Consider the following 13,928-nt stretch of genomic DNA (forward strand, 5'->3'; position numbering starts at 1 on the left):
GTGAAAGCGAGTCACCCCCAGCTAGACCATTCAACGCGCGGCGGGTTTTTGCAAGTGCGAACGTGATGGGCTGGGCTCAGTCTTGCCCAGCAAGACGAGAGCCCGTGGTTGGCCATGATCTTGCGTCGTTGGGGCAACAGAACGCACAGGATTCATCATGCCCAGATTCTGGGCTCAATTGTTTGTGCTGGGAGGAGAATTACTTCTTGCCGTGCTTGTGCAATGAAGGGCAACGACTATGGGGGAACTGTCACCTACCACCGTCTGCCCTCCCACCGCAGCTGTGAGAATTGCCCATCTCGATTCCCCGTGTTGGAGATTCGTCGCATACCGACGTGGATGGGAGACTTGCCAGCACGTTGCGGATGTATTGTCGTTTTGCACGATGACGAAAGTCGTGGTCTATCGATCAGCACATCGTCGTCCCCAACGCGACATGTTTTGCCCACTGACTATTCAAGGCATTGCAATCCCCAGCAGCCTCGCCTTTCTTCACAGCCCCAGATGGAAAAGCACACCATTCCCATGCTCTAGCGAGGGGCCGAGCTCCCCGGGTGAATGGCAAAACGTTTCGGTGGTAGAAGTGGCCACGGACCATGCAGACGGTGCCCTGCACGCATGCTTCCATGTGCCTACAACCTCTTCAATCGTGAGGACCACACATCTCGAATGCAAATCCAGGTGCATTTTAGGTGTAACTCGATCGGAAATGTGCCACTAGCTGGTCTCCTCGGACGTCGACAGCGCCGTGGAGTTCCTTGAAGCAATCGACAAACGCCACGACATCGGCGACCACGCGCTGCTTGCCCGCGGCAGTCTTGGGTTGGACGGCTTTGAAACACGCGGGCATCTTGTGTTCGAGCATGTCAAACACACGAGAAAACACGGCTTGCATCTGTAGGGGCGGGAGCACTGGGCTGAGAACCTGGTACAGCTTGACTGTGTTCTGCGCAATGCCTTTGAGCGGGGCGCTAGGGAGCACAAGGTTGCCGTCGTCGTAATCCACGTCCTGGTCGATATGCTCGAGAAACTTTTTCATGATTTGATCTTCCACGATACTGATAAACTTGCCAAAAATCTTGTCGTTGTGCTCGACGTAGTCTTGGAGGACCTTGTCGAGCTCGTCCAGGAGCAGTTTCTGGCGCTGGGTCAGCAACGCCGCCAGCTGAAATTTGATGTGGGGAATGAACGCGACGATCACTTCCAGCGACTGCGACGCCAGCCCCAAATGCTTGGCCGAAATGCTCTTGAGATGTGCCACTTGCATCGCGCCTGCGCCAAGCACCAACTGTGTCGTTCGCGAATTGTACAGCTACACCAGGAAACACAGCGTCATGTTCATGTCCATCATGCGACCCATCCAGCAACGATCAAACGGAGTGGGTACCCGGAGAATCTCGGTTGTGCGCTGCAAGACGTCGGTGGCCAGGACTGGAAAATTCACCGCCAAGCTGAGGTAGTTCATCACGATCTCCATCGCAAACAGCACCGACCACACGACTCGAAACGACGCCGTTGGGAGCGTGAGTTGCTTCAGCGGGGCGGCCATCTCGGCTCCAACGCTTTGATCGTGGGATAGGACGAGCGACACACCCTTGCCCGTCGCCAAGTCGACGAGCGCTACGTGACGAAATGCTGAAATTTCGGCATTTTTCCACAATTCATGGTTGAGCGTCGACACGAGCTTGGTCGCTTGGGCTTGGTGGTACTTCTCCAAAAACAGTTTGAGCTGGTTGAAGAGCGCACCTCGCAGCGTGTAGTCCGTTTTTCCCGTGGACTGTTCGAGCTGGACGACAAAGGCCATCGTGGCGTCGTACAACGACCGGAGCTGGGGCATGGTGTAGTTTGCCTGCACACGCCTCCGTCGTGAGTCGTTCCCACCGCTGCATCCATTTTCTGACCAGCCTACCTGGACTTCCTTTCGCACGCCAAACAAGTTGGACACACTGCGCTGTGAAAACTCGCACGTCTTGCGAATAGCATCTTGAACGTCTTGGAGGATTTTCGACGCCTTCTTTTTTTCTTGCCACTCGCCGAGGTGGTCGGCCGAGCTGGCATCGCCGAGTCCCACGGCGCTTGCTCCAGTAGTATTGTCGGGCGACCACTCGCCGTCGGAGGTACCGCTGGCGTGTGGCTCGGCATTGCTGTCGTCGGCAACGGTGACTGGAATTTGATACATCTCGGCGAGCATGGTCTGAACCGACATGGCACGCTGAAGTACCATGAGCAAATGCTCAAAGATCATTTGAACGCAGTTGAGAAACTCTTCCGAGCTGAGGGCGCGGAGCTGTGATGTCACATCGAGCGCTGTTGCAGCATCGCCTTTGTCGGGAGAGTTGGTGGCCGCACTGGACGACGCAATCGTTTCGCTGACAACAGTCTTGACGACGATCTTGATTTCCTCCGTCATGCGGGTTCTGTACTTGCCCATCACGTCTGGTACCAAGTCAAGGCGGAAGAGTGCGTCCATGAGCTGCTTCATCTCTTCAGTCATTTCTTTCTGCTTGAGCTGCAGACTCTGGAGTGCGAGCGGGTTTGTTGGCGGCGGCACCGGTTCAAATGGCCATTCGGACGACGTCACGACAGTAGTGAACCGGGTGGCCATTTGGACCCCAATGAAGCTGCGGTACGCCTGGAGTTTGTCCCCGAGCGGACGCACGCAGTGGATGCCAGCCATTTGCTGGATGGTTTTCAGTGCCATGTCGATTGCGTCCAGCGCACCCGTGTAATCGTGACCATGGACGAGCGCTTCGACGCTGCTCTCGGTGTGTTTCATTTCTTCGATTTGCACCATCAGCTCGTGCAGCTCAACCAGCCGTTTTTGCTTGCGGTGGAGTTGCAAGATCGCCAGCGATTTGTCCGCCAACGAGTTGCGCAACCGGTCCATTGTAGTCCTGCAGGAAACCACGCATGAAGAAAAGGATCGTTGTTTCGACAGGGCGGGCTCGCAGCATCGGCATTCCATTCACGCACCGCAAGTGGCGGACTTGATCGCAGGCTTGCATCACGCGCTTCTTCATGTCCCCTTGGCTGGTCGACGCTTCGAAGAATCGATCGGACCGGGACGACACTTGCCGAAGTAAACTCACTTCGACGCGGTCCAAGTACCCCGACAACTACCGCTCGCACGACTCGAATCAGACTTGCAGGACCGTACCATATTCAAGTACGGGATGAAGAGGAGGGACGTTGCAAAGTCATCCAAGCATGCCCAAGAAATCTCTTTCACTCACCTGTTCCTGCGATGCCTGGATTGAATCCGTCCCGAGGACCGCATCAAAGGTGGTGGGGTCGCTGAACTCGTAGTCCGATTTGAAGTAGAGACTTGGCACGGCCTGAAAGCACAGCGCCACGTCCTCTATAGCGGCACCCACCACAAATGTGAGGAATCCCTTGTTTCAATGTGATTTGGTTCGTTAAGCGTCATCGACACCAGTCCAAATGCTACGTTTCAACAGGTCGACACGAGAAACCACCCAAAGACGACAAGAACAAGGCGACGATATGCTCGAGACGTACCGTTGGCGGCTTGAACGGTGGGGACATTGGCAGAGGCGAGCTGTTCTTGGACTGGAATCTCGTGGTTCTTGGCGTAGACGGCGCTCGACTCGCTAAAATTCTTCATGTATCCGTCAAAGTCGCGGCGGCTAATGCTGGGAAGCGTCAGCATCGCAGACAGCACCGCCTCGGTCTCGCCAGGCAGCGTAAGGGCGTCCAAGAGCGCGTCACCCCAGTTTCCTCCACGCGGATTTGACAAAACAGAGTGCAGATTGTGGCCCGAGACGGCGAGGAACTCTCTGGCTTCCTCCGACACGTCCATCGTCGAGTTGTTGTCCATATCGGGGTTGTAAAAACCTGAAATATCTGCTCTTGACGTTGCAAACAGCTTGGGGAAGTCTGTTGGCATGAGCATGTCCGCCGCCGACGACACAGCCGACCCAGCCGCCGATGTCATGACCCCGAGCCCTTTGCCGACGGGGGCCATCGCCGAACCGACGACGGAGCCTGCTGCCGATGTCATGGCACCTATGCCCTTGACAGGGGCCATGATGACAGACGCTGACGTGGAGGTGAACGCAGAAGTCATCTTGGACACAGACGACGGCGTCGAGGGAAGCATCGACGAAGCAAATGTGGATGCCGACGACATCATCCCACGCATGCTGGACGATGTGGGTGTAGCCGATGACCCCGTTGGAGGCTTGGACGATTTTGAAAAGCTGTTGCTGCTGTGACTGCCCGTGCATGAGCTCGAGTCCGTAGATCGGATGGGTTGGGGTGGCGCGCGCGCGGTCGGATCGATCGATAAGCTCTTGGAAGAAGATGACGGAGTGGCAAATGGGTTGGATGGTGACGACGTTGACGAGTGATTGGACGTGTGCCCCGACTGCGTTCGAGGTGTCGAGTTGGCAGCTGAATGGGATGGAATCGTCGATGCAAATGGGTTGGTCGAACGGATTTCGATCGGGTTCGTCACTGGAGGGTCTGTTGACGCGGTTGACGGCACAGCAAACGGATTGCCTATGGTTGTGCATGAAGTTATTTCGGTACGGCTCACACAACGCATCGTACCCGTGGAGGACGAAGGAAGATCGCTTGTATGAGCGGCGGCACTTGAATTTGTCGGAGTTGGTGGCGCCGACGACTTCTTTCCAGGAATGAAGCTCGTGAGGAATCCGGTGGTAGCTTTCATGGCCTAGTGTAAGGAAGCACGCGGAAAAGTTGGTCAGCTATCGGGTGGCGGGTCACGTCGCGGGATGTCTCGTCAGGGTGTAGCGCCGCTTCGATATCATGCACTCACACTTTGTACGGTTTTCAAACTCCCGTCAACAGGATTATCCGGATCCCCGGATACGACGAAAAGTCATGTTGGGCCCGATGTTCCGACGAGACGACCGTCACACATGGAGCAGTCGCCGCAAGGAAGCGACAATTCCTGTGTGAATGATTAGGATCCTTGACGAGTCGTGCGAGGGGTAGCGCGCCCGCCCCACCATCGATGTTCTTTGACGTGATAACTGAATATGGAGCAGTCGCCGCCATCGACGAACGCGACAACGCAGTCGGAAGCCTCCTTCGTACGAATGCCCCACTTCAGAATTCTAGTATACGCGTTGCGCACAGTGCAAGGATCGGAAAAGGGCATGCTCTCGACTCAAGTGCATGCGCAACAGCTCCATGCGATCACTTCTCCGCCTGGAGCTGCACCAAACAGCCACGCCATGAATCAAAGCTAGAGGCAACATCGACACATGCATTCATTTGATTGATCAAGATGGCCCAAGCAATGATGCATGCGATATTACTTTGGCGACTGACCGATCGCGTGGACTGTGTCGAGCGCGTCCTTGACGGCTTCGGCAAACTTGGGGCTGGACGTGGTGGGGCAGTCGACAAAGCTTGTAATGTTGATTGGGAGGTGGTCGTTCTGAATGAGGTAGCCGACCCCGTAGCCTGTCGGAACGACAGCACCAAAGCAGAAGTAGTCAAGGAACGGCATCGTGACGTTGCTCGTCGACAGCTGAAAGTTGGTCGCGTTGCGGCGAATGGTCGACTTCAAAAAGTCGTGCGAAATTCCCGACGTCGTCGCGACATGGTTGAGCATGGTCAGGTGGCGGTCGACTCCAAGGCCCTTTTGCGCTTCTTTGGCGTTCGCGACGTGGCGGTCCACGGCCTTGACGAGGAACTCGCGCTGCGACGACAGTGGAGCGCCGGTCGTGACGGAGGACACGAATCGGAGCGCTTCCGACGTCGCGGAACGGATCGTTTCCGTGCGTCCGTGGAAGAAGCCGCGGGTCGAGCACGACTCGTACGTGGGCGGGAGGCGGTTGTTTTGCTTGAAGAACGCTAGCTGAAGCGCCATTTGGACAATCCCGTCCGGGCTCAAGCCCCAAGTCTTGATCGTGTTTTTCCCAAATTTGTTGTACCGCAGCAAGTGTGTTTCGTTGTTGGCTGTGTCGGCCGTGGCGCGGGCGGTGGCTGCGTCAATCGCGGCGTGTGCAGCACTGTTCAACGAGAACACCAGGGGCGACGGAGCAGACGACCGCGTGTCGAACGTGCCGTCCGGGGCTGTCAATGGCGCAAAGCCAGAGTCCGTTTTGTGGATGTCGTGCCAAACTTCATGCAACCACCGGTTCCAGTTCGTCCCGTCCGAGAACGTGTGCTCAAAGTTCACGGCAACGTGGCCGTCGGGGTACGCAATCAGTTGGAGCTTGTCGAACCAGCGGTTGGCGCCATTTTTCCCGTGGAGAGTCGCCGCCGACAGCGCAGAATCGTCCGTGTAAGTAGAGTCGTCGAGCACCAGCACAAACAGCGCCGAGTCGATCGCATCGAGGGATGCCTTGTTCACGGGTTCCTGGCGCAGGTTCGTGCGGACGTTTGCCCAAACGTCACGGTCTTCGGATGTGAGCACGGCAATGTTTGGAGCGGTCGACGATGCGCCATGGGTCGAGATGTGGCCCAGCGATGCTTGTAGAGACGCTTGGGATACCACCTTCTTGCCGTCTAACACCTGCACTTTGTAAAATGCGTTGCGGTGCAGCACCACAATGTGTTCCGAGCGCGGATGGAACTGCAGGACATCCATCGAATTGGCCGGGATCTTGGCTGTGCCCAGTTGCTTCGCGTACGCCGCCATGCATTGTTTCGGGTCTTGCTCTAGGGTTCCGGACTTGACCTTGCCAAACCACTTCAACAACGACACCACAATCGAGGAAGCGCGCGTGAGCGGATCGGCCAACGTCGTTCCGGCAGGTTCGTTAACCAAGCCGTACCTACATCGCAAGTGTGAACGGTGTAGTGGAGACGTGATAGTATAAAATACCCGGGGTTGACGTTGATCGGGTTCGGGTAGCGTCCACCCAAGTACATGGCATCCCACCACGCTTCGATGTAGCTGTACGGGTAGGCACGGCCCATGGCATTCATAAATTCCTGCTTGATCAATTCGTCTTGCAACGAGCGTCCAACGCTGCGGTTTTGCCCCAAACCAAAGTCCTCAACAAGTTTCTTGTGTTCCTTGTACTCATCAGGCGTGATGAGCGGCTGCACCGACCGGAGGTACTTTTCAAGAGTGTCGTTGAGTTGCGGCACGGGCAACCGGGGCACATTGTAGTCATTGTTATTCACGAGCTTAAGGAACCAGCTCGGATGCTTTACGGGCTCATCGGCCTTGGTCGAAAGTGCGCGGCGGAGCGCCGACGACGCAGCGGGAGAAGGTCGCATGGTCAACTTCATGACGATCACGGATAAATTGCAACTTCCTCCGCCCCAGACGCGGCAAAAATCCGGATAATCCTCATTCGGATGACCCTCCAATCCCCAGCAGCCAATCGAGTCGTGTCAACACTCACAAAACTTTATTCTCTGGGATTTGTTTCTGTCTGAGGGGCCGCCAGAAATGCGAGATATTCAGACTCTACAACGCATTGAAGCAAGGCTTTTGCAGCGCCCATCGTGGATGCATGACTAAATCTTTCCCTCCAAACGTGCTTGGAACGTTCAGCACGTGACGTGACTTTAAATTAACTTGAACAGAATACAAAGCCGCTTTCAAGGATAACATTTTTTGATGGGCGAAAAAGTGTTGAAAAATCGACTTTTTGCATGCTGTTGTTGTACTAAACCATCGAATTATCATATCTTTTATATCTTCAGGGACCAAAGTGCCGATAGATTTTCCTGTCATTTGGACATATCTTTTGTCAGCTTGATCATATCTTTCTTGTCCCACCTACCCAAGTTATAATGCAGGGAGGGAATGACACACCATCTCAACTGCCGTCAACGTCGGTGGTTCCTCTCCGTTGAGGATTTTCATAACCCCCGACTCAAACGATTAGTGGCGCACGATTTCTGCAGTAGGACGGAGACGACGAACACAGTGTAAAAAGGACCAAAACACCAGCAAGGGACAAAAATATCGAAGTGAAAAGTGTATTTGCCACCGAGTTGACATGTTCAAGATCCTCCGTCAAAGTGTAGTTGGTGTTACCGGTTTTGCCAGGATGACACAAGATGCATGAATAGATATTATCTTGACACGGTGGGAATGAATAGATGAAATATTTACTACTTCGGGTATATTGAAGTATACTTGAAACGTGTACTAGTATACTTCAATTCTCTGAACAGGACGAGCCGTTTCATGACTTTTGAAACCGATCGCGACATTTCTACGACGATGGAAGACCGGCGGCGCGCCGACAGCGACGCCGCGGTAGAAGAAGGTGGAGTCAACGACAAGTTGACTGTGCGGCCAGAGTAAGGCGAGCTTCGGCCGTTGTTGCCGAATGGAAATTTTTGTGGAGATGATCGTCATATTGGTCTGGTAGGTTTGTGTTAGGGGTCCGCGGGACGATTCAAAATAACGTCGAGTTTGGGTCGGACACGCACTTGATCTTTCCCGCGGCGCACCATGTGTGCTTGTACAACTTGGACAGACGAAGTATGGAGTTTTTGCACCCGACACGAGCGATTCGCAGCGTCCAGAGCATGTGCGTGTCTGCAAACAAGGAGCTCCTGGCTGTGTGCGAGCAGGCCGGCGCACGTTTCTCGAAAAACATCAGCGACCAACTCGGCGTGAGCCCGAACCAGATCTCCATTTACAAACTTGCATCTCGGTCGCGGCTCAAAACTCTCCCGTCGCAGTCGCACTCTCCGATTCTGTCGATTGCGTTCTCGGCAGACAACAAGACTATAGCTACGCTCGAGGACGCTCCGTCGTATCGAATTGGGTACTGGAAGTGGAGCACATCCAAGCTAGTGGCCCATGCCCCGTGCCCGTCCAGAGGGACGCGGATCCGGATCTGCCCCGTAAACTCGAATTTTGTCACGATCTCGGGCCCGATGGTCCTGCGCGCGTGGACCCTGACGTCGACCGGAGACCTTCGCATGACCAATTTGATCCCGCAGATTCGAGAGCAAGAGCACTTCGTCGACCATGTCTGGATCAAGGAATACCTCGTGACCGTGTCGGAACTTGGCACGCTTCTGACGTTCCGCGCGGCGGACGACGGCGTCGAGCTCGTCCACTCGACAAAGCTCGGGCAAATCTCGCCGCAGCTCACGCTTGGAAAGATCGAAACCATCACGGCGAGCACGAAAGGCTTTGTCTTGGCTGGCGCCGCCGGATCGTTTGGTGTGTTTGAGTTCTCGGTATGACTCGTCCGCAAACCACCATGTGCCGTCATGCACGACATGATGTCGACTGCGTAGGACGACCCCAAAGACCCGTTCATCTTGATCCACGCCTTGTCGGCAGGCGACATGACGTTTGAAAGCGTCGCGATATCGCCCAACTGCGAAACAGTCGTCGCGTACACCACCAACCAGCGGCTCGTGTCGTTTGCCATGGGGTCCATCGACGTTGTGCAGGACAACACGCACGCCGAGTTTTGCGACGTCATCCCCAGTGTACGATGGCCACAAGTTTTCTCGCTAGGAAAGTCGGTTGTCGGACGGGATGATGACGGGTGGTCGTAGGGCACGCACTGCGGCGGCGTCTTGACGTTTGACGTTTGCTTGCAAAAACCCATCGTGGTCACGTGCGGCGCGGACAAAACGATCCGGTCGTGGAACTACCACTTGTCGGCGTACGAAGTCGTGGCGCAGCTGTCGGAGGAGCCGTCAACGCTGAGTTTGCACCCCGCCGGGTTTCAAGTCGCGATAGCGTTCAAGGAGCGCGTGCGGTTGTACAACATCCTGCAGGACGGCCTGCGCGTCCTCCGCGAAATCTCGATCAAGGCTGCCAACGTCCTCCAATTCTCCCATGGCGGACACCTCTTGGCCTGTGGCGCAGGGCTCAACATGTACATCTTCCGCACCCACACCGTGCGTCGCATCCTCTGTAAAAGTGCATGCACTTGAATTCACGCTTTGTCGTGGTGGACATCGTAGTGCGATCTCGTCCACACATTCACGGGCCACATCAACGTGATTCAATGCTTGCGATGGACAGTCGACGACAGCATCTTGTACTCTGCCGGGAACGACGGCGCGATCTACTGCTGGAACACCCACACAGGTTGGTCGATCGACTCACGTGAGAGGACGTGTCGTTCATGCCTCTCGCACTAGGCAACCGGTGCGACGACATGCAACTTGTTGTCAAACAGACCAAGTTTACGTCCGCCGTCATCGACGCAGACAACGCCAAATATGTAGCCGTCGGCGGGTCCGACGGCAAGTTGCGGGAAATCGTCGCGGGCGACGAAGCGGCATGTGTTGACGTTGGGAGCCCACTGACTCATCTCGCTCTGACCAAGTCGAATCGGTACCGCCGTCTGCATGTGTGTTTGGGAATTCCGACCGTGGCGCGGGCTCGTGATGCTATTTCACCATCGCTGACACCCAACCTGATGGCGTTAGATGGCTATTCGTGGCCACTCGTGTGGGGACTGTGTATGCGTTTGCCTGGCCGTTGGGGACGCAGACTGCGCCTGTACACGAAATGTCACTCCACAGCGAACCCATCACTCAGCTGCGATTGACTGAAGACGATCGGTACTTGATCAGGTAAGGCTATCGTTCATCGCATCGTTTCGTCGTCGATCGGCATGTTGGTGGAGTCGCAGCATCGACTTGCATCGATCGCGTCGGTGGGATTCGCGTGGCTGACGGGACCGGTATAGTTCGTCGGATGATGGGTGTGTGAGCGTCTTTCGCATGGACGAAAACGCGGGGATTTTGGCGGAGGTGGACCTCGTCCACCGGAAGATGCCGACGATGATGACGGACGCGGTGCTCGTGTCGCGCGAGGAGATCGAAGACAAGAACGAACAGCTCAGCGACTTGCAGCAAAAGTACGAGCAGGTGAAGAGCGACATGGACTTTTCGCTGCACTCGAAAGAAAACGAGTGGATCGATCGGCTTCGGTTCCTCAAAGAAGAGTGCGAGCGGTCGCTCGTGCAAGAACGTGTTCGGTACGATCGTTGCCATCAGCTCCAAGAGATGATGGCCACGGAATGCGCTGAGCTCAACCGAATGGTGGTCCATGTAGCTACGAAGAGCTGGAGCAGCGATACCAGACGTCGCTGCGAAAGCACAGCGACGAGTTTGCGCAGAAAGAGTCGAATCATGCGACGATATCGCAGGTGCGTGGGGGTTGCACCTTGGTCGGATGGGCGGTCTCACGTGGTGGTGGCATGGCGCAGGAGCTCGAGAATCGATATGAACACAAACTCGCGATGGAAATTGCTCGGTATGATCGGCTGTCGGAAGAAATGGAAACGACCAGGCAACAATGCGCGATGCTGATTGAAGCCCAGGATAAACAGCAAAAGATCGTCCTCGAAAACGAGCGCCGCGCCGCCAACTCGCGCGCCAAAGAGCAGGTACCACCGAGAGACTAACGGCGACTGGCAATCCAGGGCTCATGGGATGGCGACGTCCAGGTCGAACTGATCAAGCGCGTCAAAGAAGACCTCACGTACAATCACGTCAAATTTGAAGAAATCTTGAGCCAGCAAGAAGAAGACTACGAGTTTCAGCTCCAAAAGGTCAAGCTCGAGTACGAAGACCAGCTGACGGCGGAGCGCCAAAACACAGCCATCAAAGAAACCCAGATCACGGGCAAAAACAGCAAAATCGACTCGCTCAAGAAGAAGATCCAGGAACTCAAGGCGAACGCGTCGGCGCGGGACATGCTCTTGTCGACGGAAAAGGCCAAAACGGCCAAACTCGAGGCGGCGCTCGCCAACTATGAGCGGCATTTTGAGGGCCTGCAAGGCAGTATCGACGAGAAAGAAAAGGCCGTGCAAAGCTTGAAAGCGTCGAACCGTGTGCTCGAGAGCTTTCGATTTGTGTTGGACCATCGCGTCGAAGAACTTCAGAACGAAAAGTCCCCGATGCAAAAACTCATTTCCGGCCTCGAGACCCACATCCACGACGTCCAGCAAGAAATGGTCGAAGAGTTTCATCAAAAGGACCTGGTTCGTTCACACGCCATCCGTTCGCCCCGCATGCGACTCTACGAATGTGACGCACGTGCGTAGGCCGAAGAGACCCTCGCGTCCAAGGAAATCAAGATCAAAGCATTGACGAACGAAGTGAACGCGCTGCGCCTCATCACACGAAAAAAGGAGTCCGAGATCGGCGCGATGTCAAGGGAATTCGCACGCATTGTGCTCATTTCCAACCCAAAAGAACTCGAGCGCGCGGTCAAGGAAGCATACATTGTATTTGTCAAAGGAGAAGCGCCCAAGGAGAAGCGCACGCGCAGCATCTTGTCCGCATCGTCGCAGTCGCCCACGGCCAAGGGCGACCAGGAGCATTCCCACGCCGCCCTGGCCGGCCTCGGCGGCGACGACAATCGAGAAGTCGTCCAAGAAGCGTGCAAACAAATGCAGTTTATGCATCGATCGGTGAGCACGCTGAAGAACGCGCTTCACCACGCCAAGGCGGAAGCAGACCACCGCCATCGAGAAGCCGTCACGGAAGGCAACATCCTCTTGCAGGACATGAATGCCCTGCGAAAAGCGAACAAGATGCTTGAGCTCAAAGTGAAAGAGATGGAAAGCGCGCTGTACTTGGCCAACCAGGCTCACGATGCCAAGGCCAAGGCCAAGCTAGCTCAGCCGCAGCAGCACCACCTCCAACATCATCCTGTCGACGCCAAACCAGGGTGCTTTTTGTCTCCGTTAAAAAAGTCGACATCGTCAGTATCTCTCACCGCCCAGCGCCTCGTCGTTGGCAGCGTCCTGCCCTTCCGAGCCATTGAGAAAGCAAAAGACGCGTCCCGCATTGTCAGCGCTGCGACAGCGATGGACTACCGCAACCAACTGGACGCTCAGAAGAGGGAAATCCAGCGGCTCAAAAATCAAGTGAAACTCCTCCTCGACGAGCAAGCACAACAACAGGGTGCGTTCATTCAGAGGCTGTGCGCTCGTCGTTTCTTGAGTCTATGCGTGCCATGTTGGCGCATCGGACGTGCATCTACGCGCGAACAAAGTGGACGCAGTACCGAGGGGTTAACGTGGGCTTTGCATTAGGTGGTCGATCCACCCCGAAGGTCGAAGTGGGTCGATCCCCCGAGAAGAGGGGACGAGGAAGTATCGGCCATTTGTCGTCTGCTCAAACGGCGCACAGCATCACGCGACGACAATCGTTTGTGTTTACAAGCGACCCAGCCTTGCACCACGACGCATCCAACGGTTATGACATGTCGTTGTCGCCCATCATGGATGGAAAAGCCAGCGACACAGCAGTGCAGCAATGACAACGACATAATGCCAGCCCCTCCTGCTACTTTTGACTGCGAGGGCAGGAAGAGTCCAACCATACTATGGTGAAGGGCACATTCTGCGAGCACGGACATGAATACTCCAAGGGAAGAGGAGGCGAAATACTTCGATGACCAGCCGCCGACCTCGTTGTTGTACACAACCTTGGCAGCCATGGAGCACCCTCCTCCATCTTCGATATACACACAGTGCTTGAAACGTTGTTGGCTTCGACAAAGTTATTTCAACCAGCACTTGCATTCTGAAAGGCATTACGTCGCTGCAGTTGGCCCCCACTTGGGCGCTACCACTGTCTTGCTGACAAACGTTGAGCAGAGGGAGCGATTCGCGGACGAGGCCGTGCAGTCTGTATCTGCTTTGAACATGAGCGTGTAGCTGCCATCTGTGACTACTTGTCGCAAGCCCCGGCCAATGGTGTCTGCAAAAATTCCAAGATCGCTTTCGAGCACTTGGAATCGCACGACTTGGACGTCGCCAGGACCCAGGTGAATTTTATCAAACTTGATCAGTCGCTTCGCCTCGGGCACGTCGCCTTCACGATAATCCTGCCGGACGAACAACAACACGACTTCTTGGCCATCCACGGCACCCGCATTGCGCACGGTCACGGCTACCTCGATCGCATTCGACGTGTTCGATATTGCCATCGTCATATTCGAGTACTCGAACGAGGTGTAGCTCAGGCCA

The 13,928-nt window shown here is 55.4% G+C and overlaps 4 protein-coding genes across 4 annotated transcripts in view; 1 reads left to right on the plus strand and 3 right to left on the minus strand.

The window, feature by feature from the left end:
- Positions 1-663: 663 nt before the first annotated feature.
- On the minus strand, positions 664-4,801 carry H310_07104 (hypothetical protein). The gene is made up of 7 exons (XM_008872402.1): positions 4,573-4,801; positions 3,520-4,521; positions 3,234-3,358; positions 2,974-3,116; positions 1,910-2,894; positions 1,388-1,849; positions 664-1,312 (listed from the first exon to the last, which is right to left on the minus strand). Exons 1-7 carry the CDS (start codon positions 4,691-4,693, stop codon positions 689-691), a joined length of 3,462 nt encoding a protein of 1,153 aa, XP_008870624.1. The 5' UTR covers positions 4,694-4,801; the 3' UTR covers positions 664-688.
- A 425-nt stretch (positions 4,802-5,226) lies between these two features.
- Positions 5,227-7,274, minus strand: H310_07105 (hypothetical protein). Its single transcript, XM_008872403.1, has 2 exons — positions 6,824-7,274; positions 5,227-6,773 (listed from the first exon to the last, which is right to left on the minus strand). The coding sequence occupies exons 1-2, from the start codon at positions 7,234-7,236 to the stop codon at positions 5,303-5,305; spliced, it is 1,884 nt and encodes a 627-aa protein (XP_008870625.1). The 5' UTR covers positions 7,237-7,274; the 3' UTR covers positions 5,227-5,302.
- Positions 7,275-8,132: 858 nt separating this feature from the next.
- Positions 8,133-13,928, plus strand: H310_07106 (hypothetical protein). The gene is made up of 13 exons (XM_008872404.1): positions 8,133-8,262; positions 8,334-9,156; positions 9,217-9,414; positions 9,484-9,831; positions 9,898-10,024; positions 10,078-10,273; positions 10,369-10,515; positions 10,632-10,922; positions 11,000-11,093; positions 11,154-11,333; positions 11,394-11,930; positions 11,994-12,858; positions 12,990-13,928. The coding sequence occupies exons 1-13, from the start codon at positions 8,147-8,149 to the stop codon at positions 13,214-13,216; spliced, it is 4,149 nt and encodes a 1,382-aa protein (XP_008870626.1). The 5' UTR covers positions 8,133-8,146; the 3' UTR covers positions 13,217-13,928.
- H310_07107 (hypothetical protein) overlaps positions 13,493-13,928 on the minus strand; it is a gene marked incomplete at both ends in the record, with an annotated part of 2,917 nt that continues 2,481 nt past the window's right edge. The window contains one exon of the mRNA XM_008872405.1: positions 13,493-13,919. Within this exon, the coding sequence (XP_008870627.1) occupies positions 13,493-13,919 (427 nt within the window). The remainder of the gene's footprint in view (positions 13,920-13,928) is intronic.

Source organism: Aphanomyces invadans (genome assembly GCF_000520115.1).
Source record: "Aphanomyces invadans strain NJM9701 unplaced genomic scaffold supercont1.13, whole genome shotgun sequence".
Taxonomy (NCBI): Eukaryota; Oomycota; class Saprolegniomycetes; order Saprolegniales; family Verrucalvaceae; genus Aphanomyces; species Aphanomyces invadans.

Bases quoted from the DNA above. Each gene is read 5' to 3' on its own strand.
- H310_07104 (XM_008872402.1), bottom strand. From the start codon at position 4,693: ATGAAAGCTACCACCGGATTCCTCACGAGCTTCATTCCTGGAAAGAAG. The intron at 4,522-4,572 runs GTACGATGCGTT...GCACAACCATAG, and splicing joins TCTTCCTTCGTCCTCCACGG to GCAATCCGTTTGCTGTGCCG. The intron at 1,850-1,909 runs GTAGGCTGGTCA...AGGCGTGTGCAG, and splicing joins GCGTGCGAAAGGAAGTCCAG to GCAAACTACACCATGCCCCA.
- H310_07105 (XM_008872403.1), bottom strand. From the start codon at position 7,236: ATGAAGTTGACCATGCGACCTTCTCCCGCTGCGTCGTCGGCGCTCCGC. The intron at 6,774-6,823 runs GTATTTTATACT...CTTGCGATGTAG, and splicing joins CCGATCAACGTCAACCCCGG to GTACGGCTTGGTTAACGAAC.
- H310_07106 (XM_008872404.1), top strand. From the start codon at position 8,147: ATGACTTTTGAAACCGATCGCGACATTTCTACGACGATGGAAGACCGG. The intron at 8,263-8,333 runs GTAAGGCGAGCT...TTGGTCTGGTAG, and splicing joins AAGTTGACTGTGCGGCCAGA to GTTTGTGTTAGGGGTCCGCG. The intron at 10,025-10,077 runs GTTGGTCGATCG...CTCTCGCACTAG, and splicing joins CTGCTGGAACACCCACACAG to GCAACCGGTGCGACGACATG.